Source organism: Scomber scombrus, chromosome 17 (assembly GCF_963691925.1).
Source record: "Scomber scombrus chromosome 17, fScoSco1.1, whole genome shotgun sequence".
In the NCBI taxonomy this organism is placed as follows: Eukaryota; Metazoa; Chordata; class Actinopteri; order Scombriformes; family Scombridae; genus Scomber; species Scomber scombrus.
Genome location: NC_084986.1, coordinates 14037464 through 14051206, shown reverse-complemented (window position 1 = coordinate 14051206; position 13743 = coordinate 14037464). Strand labels below are relative to the sequence as shown.

At 40.4% G+C, this 13743-nt stretch overlaps 1 protein-coding gene across 2 annotated transcripts; it reads right to left on the bottom strand.

Annotated features, from left to right (window-relative positions):
* Positions 1–5289: 5289 nt before the first annotated feature.
* tdh (L-threonine dehydrogenase) lies at positions 5290–11154 on the bottom strand. Of its 2 annotated transcripts, none has more exons than XM_062437066.1 (9): positions 10997–11154; positions 8941–9135; positions 8569–8611; positions 8343–8413; positions 7679–7828; positions 7411–7583; positions 7208–7298; positions 6589–6858; positions 5290–6480 (listed from the first exon to the last, which is right to left on the bottom strand). In XM_062437066.1, exons 2-9 carry the CDS (start codon positions 9125–9127, stop codon positions 6341–6343), a joined length of 1125 nt encoding a protein of 374 aa, XP_062293050.1. In that variant the 5' UTR covers positions 9128–9135; positions 10997–11154; the 3' UTR covers positions 5290–6340. The 2 variants fall into 2 exon arrangements, with proteins under 2 accessions (XP_062293050.1, XP_062293051.1); XM_062437067.1 differs by lacking the exon at positions 10997–11154 and adding an exon at positions 9914–10028.
* Between the last annotated feature and the right edge of the window lie 2589 nt (positions 11155–13743).

Below are 13743 nucleotides of genomic sequence, written 5' to 3'. Positions count from 1 at the left end.
TGCAGCCAGTGCCAGCCAGCTAATTTAACTCTGTACATTTGCCAGTAAAGCCTACATGCCAATACAAATAACGGTGTCTGTGATCAGCCAAAATCAGCAGATATCAGCCCACTGATGTCACCTATCAGTCAGGCTCCACCCAAAACTAAACATATGATGTGCCCAACGCAAACAAAGCATTGTATAATGTGTTATTGCGACATTATACAGCTGACACAGAAATGCCGTGATGCTTTTACTGATGTGTTATACTCTAACCCTCAACAAGATCTGATTTTAAAAGATACTGCAAACATCCCAAAGACAATTGATCATGAACATCTCAGCGCAGTGCAAAGAGCTGAGGAACAATGATGACCTGCCAAAACATACAAACGAATAATTTTTGCTCTCTCTCTCTCAGCATTTCTCACATACAAAACTTGCCTTCGCTTAAATTCTTTTTTTTGCTTCAAGGTCTTTTGCTTCCAACAAAAACACTAAAACTCTAAAATAGGAACTTACTTGGACACTTGAAGGAAACAGCTTTAACCTACAAAGTACACAGTTGTAGTTGAAATGTGGATCAGCTGGTTTCCACATGAATACCGCAGTCCTCTTATGCAACTTGTGGTCTATATACTGTAGAAGACAACATACTAGCCAGAAACTAAGGCAATAGATACTACATAAGGGACAGTGATAGCAGCATCACTAGTGGATGTAGTAAATTGTTATTGTGATAATAGGCACACTGGTTTCTGTGTTATTGTGTAGTTAGGTGGTGTCGTGGAGCCTGGAGTCTTGACAGCTTTTTTTATTATTACAATAACACATATAGCACAGAAAAAGTCTAAAATCATCCCAATGGCAAACTCCACACTCCATTTTTTGGGTGGTTGCTTTGCAGATCTTGGCTGGGACTGAGAACGTGTCCTTGAGTTTATCATGTGTCATTTCATAAAAGTACAAATAGTTGATATGAGGCTGGTGTTCAAGGTTAAGTATGAACATAATATTTGTTCATGCTAAATAGTCCTCCAGGAAGAAAGGACAAAAAATCCCTTCAGTTTTATAAACTGACTCAGGTCACCTTCAAAAATTGTTTATCCTGAGAAGGAGCCAATGTCCCAAGTTAGTGTGACCAAGGTATTTTTCCATGTAAAATCTTGAAGTGGACAGTGATGGAAAGAATGTATGTTTGATATAAGAGTAGGTAGAAATTAAAGTACAATTCTTACTGTCATTGCTAATCTCTTTGACACAAATTATCTACTTTGAGATATAATTGCTTCTGCCTCACTATTGCCAGTATGTAGTGTATACTGACATGGCACACACTTTTCCACGGGATATTTTTTCTTTCATACTTTGTGTTTTTAGCTTGTCTCATCATGAAATTTAGAAAAGAAAGGAGAAGGAGGACTGCATTTTACTTATAGAGCCAAATGTCATACAACAAAAATATGCTATCCACAAGGTCCATTCTTGCTTAGATTTTTTATGTCTATTTTCATTATCCTTCAACCCACTGGATTTGTGCAGTGGGGTTTTATCAAGTCCCAAACATAGATTGAATGAATAACTCATTGTAAGATAAACTCTGTATAATAGTTGTGGTTACATAAAGGTGAAACATGCACTATATGAGCTACAGTAGTGATTATCTTGAATCCAGTCTCCTCCTATTTGCACAGCTTTACTTACGGGATTAAAGTGAACAAAACACATGATGTCTGCTGTGCCAGAGTCAGACATCACTCTGTTTTTGTAATAGTCCAGACTGGATTGTGTTATGCTCTTATCTGACACCAAATCTGTGGCTAAAGTTACCACCTCAAGCGAAAGATTAAGGCAAGGTTACATAACAATGTTGGACGCCTCGTGAGAGATCAGTGACAAGAAATATTGTTAGACTTCACAAAACCGGTTGAAGAGACAAAAGAACAGGTCGCGTGCTCAAAATGCATGTTTGAAGTGTAAAGGTCAGATCAAATCATTTTAGATTAATAGCTCAGTTTAGGGATCAATGAGTTGTAGAGCTCATAAATGTGGCCATGATCCCAAAGTCAAAATTGATTTTCTGACCATTATAACGTCAGTCCTGCTCCAGATCAGTGGAGCAGTGAAAAGACATTCCCTCAGCAAAAGGAGGCCCTTCATTCATCAGAGTCAAGAGATTTGTGCTTTTTGATGAATGGCCAGTCACTTCTGTCAGTCCGTAACTGTCAAATAGTCACAAATGAGGAACAGAGAAACCACAGGATTGCAGTGATTTGACTGAATGGACTGAAAGACCGTAACTGTAAATGTAAGGGTGTCATACACAGCAGAGCTTTATATTTCTCTTGAGGCTAGAAGGTGGGAGGGTGCTGGTGGTAGTGTTGGTGTGCCATTCCCATAGCAACAAGTCTCCATGTGGAATAACAGCTGTGGTACAGGGTGTTATGGCGGTTTTTGGCCTGATGCCCGGCAGCTCCCTCCCCCCGACCTTCTTCATGTCTCGCCCCTTCACGTTCTGCCCTGGTCCAACGTAAGCAGCTGCACGCTTTGTGAATTTTATTACACGATGACGGACAAAACATTGGGGCCCAGACGACCGAGGACGCTCTCTGATTGGTTGGTGGAAGGCAGGCTTGCAAGTATCTTACATAAGAGGCAAGATTTCCCTTACTAGAAAGAGAAGTGAAAAAAAATTAAAGGCCTCGTCTGGTATGTCTTTGTTCCCATGGTTCTTCTTGGAAAACTTTGAGGACCATACATGCTCCAACCCTTCAGTCACATTATACAGACACGCATGTTATATAAAACAACCTTTGCATGTGAAAATATGTTTTCCTGCAGCCAATAGAAACAGGTCTACATGTCCTATGCATTATATGCTTGTGTAGCCAACATGTGTGCATGTGTTGTGACTCTTGAAAGGAATGTGCTTATTTTTCAGTCATACTATAGTCCACAGCAGGCTATATACTCTCAGTTCTTAAAGACAAGCTACAGAAAATATCAGTATAATTTCCTCTCTGTTCCTCATGGTAGGAAAACTGAATTACAGCTATATTTGGAAATCCAGTGCAAATATTGATTTTCACTTTCAATTCTACATTTCAACCAAGCTCCTGAAATTAAACTAATCTGTCATAGGGCGTGGGGGGCAGAAAACTCTAAAAGAGGATTTAAACCAATGAAATGCCTACATTTTAATCATAAGAACCTGCAATTTGAGCAAAGATGTTTCTTAACGACCATAAAAGCTTTACAAAAAAACTACAAATGCTCGGAAGTTAAGAGTCTAACATTAAAATCCATCGCAGTCATTTTAGCAGCTGTGTTTGAGGTAGTTGCTTTGGTCCTTTTTTCCATGTGGTGTTAAGATTATTTTGTCTTCCCTTTGTACAAGACTCAAGATCTTTGGAAAACAAAGATAATACTGTTTGTTGTACTTCTGCTTGATGTGAGAACAGTGTGTAATTATTTCTTCTCGGTGAGGTTGAGAGGATGTGGGAAAAAGCATGCATTCAGTTCCTGGGATTATTGAAATTCATAATGAGAAAATAACAATACCAACCGAAGAGCATACCTGCAGATTTTGTTGACACACATTCAGAGAGGAGATGCACCAATTAGTGATGAGAGCTTGTGTAGTGTTTGGCTGAAATGAAAGCCTCAGTTTCAGTCATTCATGACTGAAGCCCGCTCAATGTGCCTCAGCTTACGTGGCACTGAGTTTAGCTGGATAAAGTGACTCTCTCAGCGCACTCAGCCAGTCTGCCTCCCCTCTGTGCTCTTTGTCTCTGCAGCACAATAGCAAAACAAAACCAAGCAAGGTCACCTAACTGTAATTACTGACACAGAGAAATTGAAGAGAGGCTATCAAGCATTCAGTGGAGGACATTGCTGTCCTCAGGGTTACAGTTTATGATCCCATTAGATCAAGAAAATAGAGCAGCACCAGGTTTAGTGCATTTATTGATGTGCTGAGGAGGACACTTCTCTCATCTGGGATGTTTTTTTGTTCTTTTTTAAATGTCCATTCTGTAAATACGTCAATAATTAGGCTATTACTTGTACTGCATTTGCCTCAGTGCACTTGATTGCTTTCCAGCTGCACCCTTCTGCCCTTTAATAAATCATTTTGGGGAAATGTTTATTTGTATCACTCAGATGCAGTAGGGCCTTTGTGAACAAAAAAAACCCAAACCACACTGTTCATTCTAACACTCGAGTCATTTTAATTGCAGTTGTAACTATTGTGTAATTCATTTATTCACTGAATAACATAAACAACATAAAGTCAGTATTAATTACCAAAAATTTACACTATGAATATTGTTAATCATACTAAATGATCATCCATATCTAGAGTTTCACAAAAAACACACAATTTCACAATGATTCTGAGTACGGCACACAAAACTGACATTTCAGGTTGAGGAGCCCCACATTTCATATGTCTAGCAAAAAGCAAATTGTTTGCCTCAAAGCTACAACCCTAAGTTGCAGCTTTAACAGCACAGTTAGGGTGAAACTCAAGCAAAATGGTTTCATGATAGCGTTGTCTGAAAAAGCCTCGACAGCATATGCAGATGCAGATCAGATGCTAGCTGTTTCTTATTCATGTCATTATGATAATTTGTTTCACCCTCTGTGCGGCCTTATCATTTATAGATTATATTACAGGTACAGCAAGTACAAGCTCGAAGCTGCTACTTTCTTTTTTCCAATGTCTGCAATCAGACAGTACAGGTTTCAGCCTGTTCTGAAATGCTGAAAATGCAATATTACTATCTCCCCCACTCTACAGAATGCCCCTAAAGATCACTAAACACATGCCCTAATGGATCTGATCCACTGACTGTTACAGACTGCCTAGACACCCTGCATAATAGCAGTCCAATACAATAAAAATAAAAAACAATTATTTTCACTTTAAGAACAGAAACAGCCATGTTTTCAGGATTGAAGTGCTCACGGTTGCACTGTGAGGACATTTTGTACTTAAATGTTTGCCAAGGCCAGTTTTCCACAACCCAAAGGGTAACTTAGGTAACATTGCCTGCACTTTGTTTATGTAATGGTATCCAGATGATTCTGTTAGTGATAAAATTATCAAAAAGAGGCACGCAGGTGGTCGAGTGGTTAGTGCACATGCCATATATGCAGCTGACCACGGTTCGAATCCGGGTCGGAGGTCCTTTGCTGCATGTCACACCTGCCTCTCTCTCCCATGTTTCCTGTCAGTTTACTGCTAAACAAAGGCATCTATGACAATAAAATCTTATTTTAAAAAGACGACAGAAACAGGCAGAGTACATGGAAAAAGGTTTTATTTTCAAAGCTTATTGTGTGATTGAAAGAACAGACAGAACCTGCTAATACTTCACATATTAACCAATTCCATTCCTTTCACTTAATGTTGAAATACAGAATCCACCAGATGTGGCTGAATGTGAATGTGGCATATAATGTCACATTTCCCTTTATGTCAAAATAACCCCACAGAGTTGATGAAAAACAAACAAACATAAAACCGGACAGAAACACTTGGAAACGAGAGTGTTGAGAAAAAGCTTTCAGTTGATGAAGCTCCCGCACATTTAACACCGATAGACAGAATAAATAATATTATGCTGGAATAAAAGGAAGAACAATTCTTAAGAATTAACTCTCTGAACTGCTCGAAATACAGATGCGCTGTAATAGAAATTGCCCCCACAGGCATTTATGCTCATTTATTTGATGGTAATTTTTCGAAGATATTAATTGGTCTAAAGTGCATCAAAGGACATGACTTGTGTATTTGTATACCCTTAAAATCCAAAAGTCACTGAGTTAATTGATTTTAGCGCAGGAGCATTAGGCCCTGAATACCTGAATTTAGGCAGTCCTTGGAAATGTAACAAAAACATAAACCCTGACAGATTTGGATTTCCAAAGAAAGCTGGATGCTCACAAATACATAATGCAACATTCTCCAGTTAGTTAACTTTGCAACACGGTGCACAATTCATGAACATGCAAGTAGTCCTCCTTTTCTTCTTAACAAGTTTTCACAGGCCACGTTGTTATCCCTGATACTGCTGACAACCTTCCATTGACAGAACTGCTCCTTGCCCAAATCTCCAAGCAGAAATATAAGGAAAAGAGCGCAAAGTCAGGTTGATAGACAGGAGCAGGGGAAGGATTGTCTACCCCGCACTGACTTGACATTCTGCAGACACGTTGGCCTTGTGTCAGGCAAGCAGAGCCCTTCTTATTTACAGAGAGAAGTGAGAGAACAACTATGTACAGGCCATATTTCTCTATTCTCTTTGGTCAGTCTTTACATTATGTACAAACGATACTCTGATGCTGTGCACCCTCAGTTAGCGCGGGCCATGCGTGTTTCTGCGCCAAAGTAGTTGAGCATCGTCTGGACAAGCTCTGGCAGATCGTAATCGTGCTTCCAGCCCCAGTCCTTCCTTGCATTGGAGTCGTCGAAGTTCATTGGCCAACTGTCAGCTAGGGATAAACACATAAGTGAGATGTAGAATTACGTTTAGACAATCGGTTTATCTGATTTTAATCTGATTAATATCCCTCTACAAACATAAGAAAAAGTTGACTTACCAATAGCCTGTCGGACGAGATCAACGTCATACGTGACCTCCAGTTCGGGCATCTGCTTCTGGAGCTCCTGGGCCAGTTCCTCGGGGGTAAAGCTCATGGCGTTGATGTTGTAGGTCCTCATGCTCAGTGTGTCCACTGGTGCCTCCATCACCTCCAGCGTGGCACGAAGGCAGTCGTCGATGTACATCATTGGCAGCCGCGTGTCATGTTTCAGGTTGCATTCAAACTTTCCGGTTTTGATTGCATCGTGGAAGATCGCAACGGCATAGTCTGATCAGACACAGAAAATAAACACAGATTAGCATCTCCAAAAGAAATTTTTTTAAATATCTATACAGGTGAAAGGAAAAAGTGAAACAAAGTAAATATGAAACAGTTATGTTAAGCAATTGATAACAGAACTCTGAAAGAGGGTGTGGCAGCAGCTTAGACAAGATAAAATATGGAGATAACGCATTGAGTTATCTGCCGGCCTAAAAATACAGCGAAGACTCTGGAACAAGCCAGTTACATAACAGACTTGTGACATGGCAGGAGGGGTACAGGAATAGATATCCATTAAAAGTGAAACCTTGCATATGTTCTGAGGTTCTATGCCATGGCATTTCATCTCTCTCACCTGTTGTTCCGCCCCCAGGCATGGAGTCGGCAGAGATGATTCCTGGGTAGCGAAGACAGCGGAAATCCAGGCCGTAACGGTGGTGGTAGTACTGCGAAAGAACAGAGAGGAATCAATTATTGACTATCTTTTAAATTTAAAAACAGAGATAGAAAGGGAGAGTTATGGAGTAACAAAAGAAAGAAAGGCATCTGAGATCTCACCTCTCCCATCAGCTCAGCATGGACTTTGGAGACGCCATAGATAGTGCGAGGTCTCTGCACACAGAGATCTGGTGTGGGGTTGCGGGGAGAAGTGGGTCCAAATGCACCGATTGTGCTGGGAACAAACAGACGCAAGCCGTGCTCAGCTGCAATGTCCAGGATGTTGTGAAGCCCTGTGAATCAGACAAAGGAGAAAATGAGGACACTAAGCCTTAAAGAAACACTATGAAATATTTATCTCTAGGTTACATGTCACAAGATCACTCACCAGTGATGTTAACAGAGCGTGCCAGGGCCACATTTGCCTCTCCTACAGCACTGAGGAGGGCGCTGTAGTGAACCAGCCAGGTGATGCGGTTGTTCACCACAATTTCCCGCAGGTTCTTGTAGTCCAGGATGTCTGAGTAGATGAAGGGGCCTGATGGTGACAGACAGATTTGTTCAATTTATCTTGTATTGAGTCCTTATTTAGGATTTACTGCCTATCTTCTAAGTTTATCTGTCTTCTCTATTTGCATTTTTTTAATTTATTTATTTTTTTTACAACTACATGCTATTAACCTCTACATTAATTACATATTTGGACAGTTCATTACTTGACACTGGCAAAGCAAAGCCACCAAATGTCACTTACTGATTTTAAGTAATATATATTCAACATTTTCCAGGAGAGCGTGACCTCTTCAGAATAAATAAACAAAAATCAATAAGAACAGGAGATGCTGTAGTTTCCCTATTTGGCCATTTTAAACTGAGGCTAAAAACGATTGTACATTTGTAACACATTAACAACCTTTATTGCCAAATACAGGAATTTTAAAATTGGTGTGGTATTTGTCACAGATACACATACTAACTCTGTACTTTCTCATGTGATGAAATAATTGGCTAGACTTTAAAAAACTGTGTATGTTTACTATGAGTCAACTCACCGCTGCTGAAAACGTTGCTTGGAGGTTTTCTGATGTCAGACAGAATGACATTGTTCTTTCCAAACCTCTTTCTGTGAAGCAGGAAGTCAATGTTATACAACTTCGAAAAGGTACGGAAACCCAGGAACACTCTGTTTACAGTGTATTTTACAGCTGGCGCTTTGCCATCAGAAGGCAAGGAATGTGAAATTTGTGCAAAGACAAACACAAGGTGGATAATTCTTACCTCAACAATTTGGCGAGCCCCACACCCAGCTGTCCCAGGCCACCTGCAATAGACGAAGAGAGACAGAAACACAAGGTGTCATCAGACGACACTGACCAAATTAAATCAGCAGCAGCTCATAATCATTAGTGCTGGTTTCCATGGAGACTGAAGTAACTAAGGAGAGTGGGCCATAAGAAAAGGGTCAAAGCACTTGTCGCCTACACTTTTGTTGTTAACTAGCACCCCGCTCTGCTTTCATTGCCAGACTTGTTAGAAGTCCTGCTGGTGTTGAATCCCTGCCGAGCACATTTTGTACGAACTCAAAACATCTCAATGATCCTCATCTGAACTGTCTGACCTCCTCTCACTACAGGTTGAACTGTTGCTTACCTGTAATGAGCACTTTGGGGTGGTCTGTTTCTGAGAAGGACACGGAATGGAAGCTGGCATCAGATGTCACCTGGCGGGGGGAGAAGCTGATGTTGCGAACAGCCACGGTTAGAGGCTGGCAGCCGCACCCTGGGGTGCTGAGCAGGGCCTGCTTGGCCACCTTGCTGAGGGTTCTGATGACAGGCATGCTGGTACCTGTGGGGGAAAAGAGAGCATTCACACTATTGAGACCCCAACGCTGTTAAATTCCACAGGTGTCTGTGAAATTCAGTGTTGCTATATAGGAACAGCAGAATTCTCCTAACAATCCCTCAAAAGCAACCTTCAGTTCTAATTGTTTTCTGCCAAATATTGTTTGCCAAATATATATTTTTTGGCAAAAAAAACCAAACAAGTTCTGTGTCAAGAGATTTGGGCTCCTTTTCATGATCTCAAGCGCCAACAGTCAGAGAGAGGAAAAGAGGACAGAAGTGTGACCAAGTAAAGACGATTTACTTTACAACCTTTTCGATTTTTTTCGCGCTTAAAAAAAAGAGAAAAGAAAAGAAAAGAAAAGGTGAATAAAGACAATGAAAACGATCTGAAATGCAAGACGTGTCAGCGGGGAGGACACGTCTGCAGTTGGATGCAAATGATAGGCTTTTATTTCCAAATAGGCGCAACGGAGCACTCCAGCGGAAAGCAAGGCCAAGTGACTGCCTTTCAATCACCCTGATCACTTTTGACTAACATTAATGCTAAATTACTGTAGTTTTCAACAAGTGTTCAGGATTTAGAAACGCACACCACGATGGATCGTACGGAACAAAAAAACCTGCTCATCTAACGCAGCTCTCCAACATGCAATTTCATTTCTACAAGTGACGTCTCCAACACTGAACAGAGTTTCATCTAATTTAATTTTTTTTAAGATGCTTCTTCGTTTGTCCATCAATCAGCTTTGCGTAATTCATCGTTTCAGAAGTGCACTTACCGAGAGTTCAGAGAGTTTCCAAAAAAAGGAAGGAAGAAGGTAACTTGAGAGTATTTATACTGCCCTGCCTTCAACGAGAGCCAATCAGGAGGAGAGGGCGTACAGTGCTATACAGTAGACGAAAACAGTGCCAAAACCAGGCCGATGTGGCAGTGACAGCATTAAAAACCGGTCTACACTGTTTAAGGAAAGAGATAACCCATTTTGCCTTGAACTCCTTATAGAAGAAGTCACACATTGGTTAAAAAAGAAAAAAGTGAAATTTGGCTATCTTGGATAAGATACGACTATTATCACAAGGGAAATCATATATTATGAAAATACAAAAACATAAATCACATTTTACGGCTAAATTACGCAAATAAACCGTGCATTCTTTGTGCACTTCACGCACATTTAAAGGATTTTCCATCCCCTTTTAGTTACTATGTCGGGGCACTGGCCCCCTCCTCACACCATGTGCTGTTCACTGTTGTGCCAACATCGTTCAGTGCTCACATCTTGTTGTGTAATAGGGGGCTCGGGCTGCTCCCCTTTTGGGGCTGGACCCTCAGTATCCATTGAGTGTGGCTGATTTCCAATTGGATTAGTGTGCTAACGAGCTGTCCTGAGAGTTTTAGAGAGTTCTGGATGAGTGAGCTCAATCAGCATCACATTTTAGATGTACATTTTTTTATGGGAGTCTGTGAGATGCAGACATCCGGACAAATTAAACCGCGCCAGCGCACACCGGCATGACGGCATGTCTTCTCTGCATGCATCACTGCTACAGGAGCCGCCTGATAAAAGAGGAAATCATTCAAAAAGTGGCAATTGCATTGTGGGGGTGGGGGGTGGATTAGGGTCGTAAATAAATTAAAAGAACAAGCTGAAACACCTTCTCATGCAGCACAGAAAATGTGAAATAAACCCATCATCATGAAATCTAATGGGCACATGTGTGAGGGTAAACTCGTGGTAGCAGATTAGATAAAGCATACATTTTTAAATTCAATTCAGCCTTATACATTAAAGTTTAAAAAACTAAATTGATTTCAGTTTTAAGATCTCGCTACTATACAGCAAATGCAGCAGTTTACTCACCGGTGAATCTACACGACTACACAGACCAAAAAAAATCCGCTGAGACTTTCTTATTGGGAGTAAGACCCGACTTCCTCTTGTGAGCTGTTCTTGTAGCCAACAGTGCTGTGACGTGATGCTTGGTGTTATCTCGGTCCAGTGTTGCATCAGCTGCGTCCTCAAGCTATATATCAGCGGCCATCTGGATTCAGGGGATGCCGGCTTTCTCTGCGATTGGTGGAGCCTCGGAGGTGCGGTCCTCCCTCACAGACCACTCCCACAGAGCGTCACAGGCACCCGGCGTCCTGCAGCTGCTCCTCGCTGCTGCGGATCATGTCTGTGAGTCCATTCACCGCCGGTTTTTTACGTGTTGTCTCCAAAAACTGAACCTGGACACGCACACGTCCACGGAGCCACGTGACCAAGGTGATTGATAAGCAGGGATGAAGCCTCAAGTGTGGAGGGTACAAAAAATGGTGAACAAGGTAATCACAAGGCAATCAAGATGCAATATAAATGTATTGTATAACACATATATACATATATTCATTCATATATCCAGTATCCACTAATCGTATTGTCTATACAATCTCAGAAAATATAGAGAAAACACAATTTCCCAGAGGTCACCTCTACATGTTTATATTGCCATCGTTTGTCCAAACCAAAGACATTCAGTGAACTATCACAGAAGACTTAGGAAAATAGCAAATATTCATCAAACCAACTGCCAATTAATTTCCTGTTGACTGACTAATCAATCAACTAATTGTTTAAGCTCTTACACAACATGTCATATATGATTGTCAATATTTAGGAGCAAAATGTGAGTTGCAGTATTGTAGTTTAGTTTGGTTTATCACTGCTTTGTGTTTATAGAGATTTTGGTTGCCATAAGAACAGCAAATAATTCTGTCTTCATGTTGTCTTAGATTTAGTTACTTCAGATGGCTTGCAATTTGAAGATGATGAGCTCCATGAGGATGTCAAGTAAATGTTGCAATACTACAATGTTACTATATTGTATTACAAGTAAACGTCTGGCATTCAAATTTCACTGAAGTATTAAGATAGGTTAGTATTAGTAAAATGAAGAATAGAGTAATATTACTGTATTATACTAGTGAATGGTGAATACTGTTAACATTGTAGCTGGTTGACATAGAGCTCATGATAACAACTTTATACAGGCTATTGTAAATTATTTTAATTAAAACAATACATCATATGTTTTGTATGTAAAATCTTAATGTGCAAGTATGTAGTAGTGGAGCAAAAGTAGAAAAAACAAATAACACAAAATGACCATAAATAATAATAATAATAATAATAATAATAATAATAATAATAATAATAATAACAATAATAATAATATATATGCCATCACTGCTCATTTTCTTGCTGACTACATATGTGTTTTTGTTATGAATTTCTAGTGGACTTAATACAGACTTACCTCCTGTAATATTACTATAACTCAGATAAAACTATTATTTTATAGGATATTAATATGGGCAGTACAGACCCAACAACAAAAATCTGGGACATCGACCGCAAAGATGAAACTCCTGAACCAATTGAGCTCACGTGTATACTAAGCCTATACAAATACTGAGATAAGTCATTTAGACATAGTTGGACTTGAAGCATAACAGGATAAACCTGATGTGGTCGAGTAATCAAACACTTTTAATGCTTAGGTAATTAAATACTTAACAACAAAACCATTGCGGTTGCCCTGCAGGTTTATGTAACATGAAAAATCAGCCTGACTGAATGTAGCAGAACCCATTCATGTTTATCAAGGTGAAAGAATGATGCGAGCATGTACACACCCTTTGTTTGACTTTGAGGTTTGTTTACAGTAGATAAGAGGTTGGCGAAGTCTCGGAGTGGGGTGAGCAAAGGGTGGGCTTGAAATCTGTGCTGGTGTGTGAGTGGTGGACCAGTGCACACCCCCATGCCTGTCATCACTAGGGTGGAAATAACTTACACAGAAACAAGTTAACCTGTAAACTGACACACTTTTCCACAAACGAAACCAGGACATTTTTGAGAAAAACTTGGATTGCAATCATGATGAATCTCAAGGTGCTCCACTGATACTTTTAATTCCCAAGCGACATGAGAGGAAAAGGATACCTAGTTAAATGAACTAGTACTTGAGTGTTAGGTAATGATGGAGGAGGGATTTAACCACAGCTGACAACATCTGGGCAGTCAAGACAAAAACACATTATTTATCATGTTGTCAAGGTGCTTTTGAGAGAGACACCCCAACTTTTCAATGGTATGCACCAAAAATGTCCACTACACTCGATTCCAAGAGGCTGTCTAGCATCCAGTGTGATTGGTTAAGCAGGGCAATCAGCCAGGAAATCAGAGTAGTGACAGACCCAAGGCCACATTAATATGGAGCGGGAGTGATGTAGAACGATAGCACTGTAAACACTGGCTGCCATCACATGCCCTCATGAAGCAGCTGATGCTCGGCTATTTTTTCCACAGTCACCTTATCAGATGATCCATTCGTCACAGCTATGGCAGCACATTTTGTGAGGCGGCGGGCTGGGGTGCTGTTTACTAATCACTGGACGAGACATATGGGGACTACACCACCTGTCATTACAGTGGCAAGCCCCTCCTGCATCACTGGGCATGTGACCAAAAAATAGCAATCAATCCGGTTATTTTTGGTCACCCGGGAGAACAGAACAGAATGCAAACCAAACAATTGACATTTTAGCACCTTATAAAGCTTTCATGGT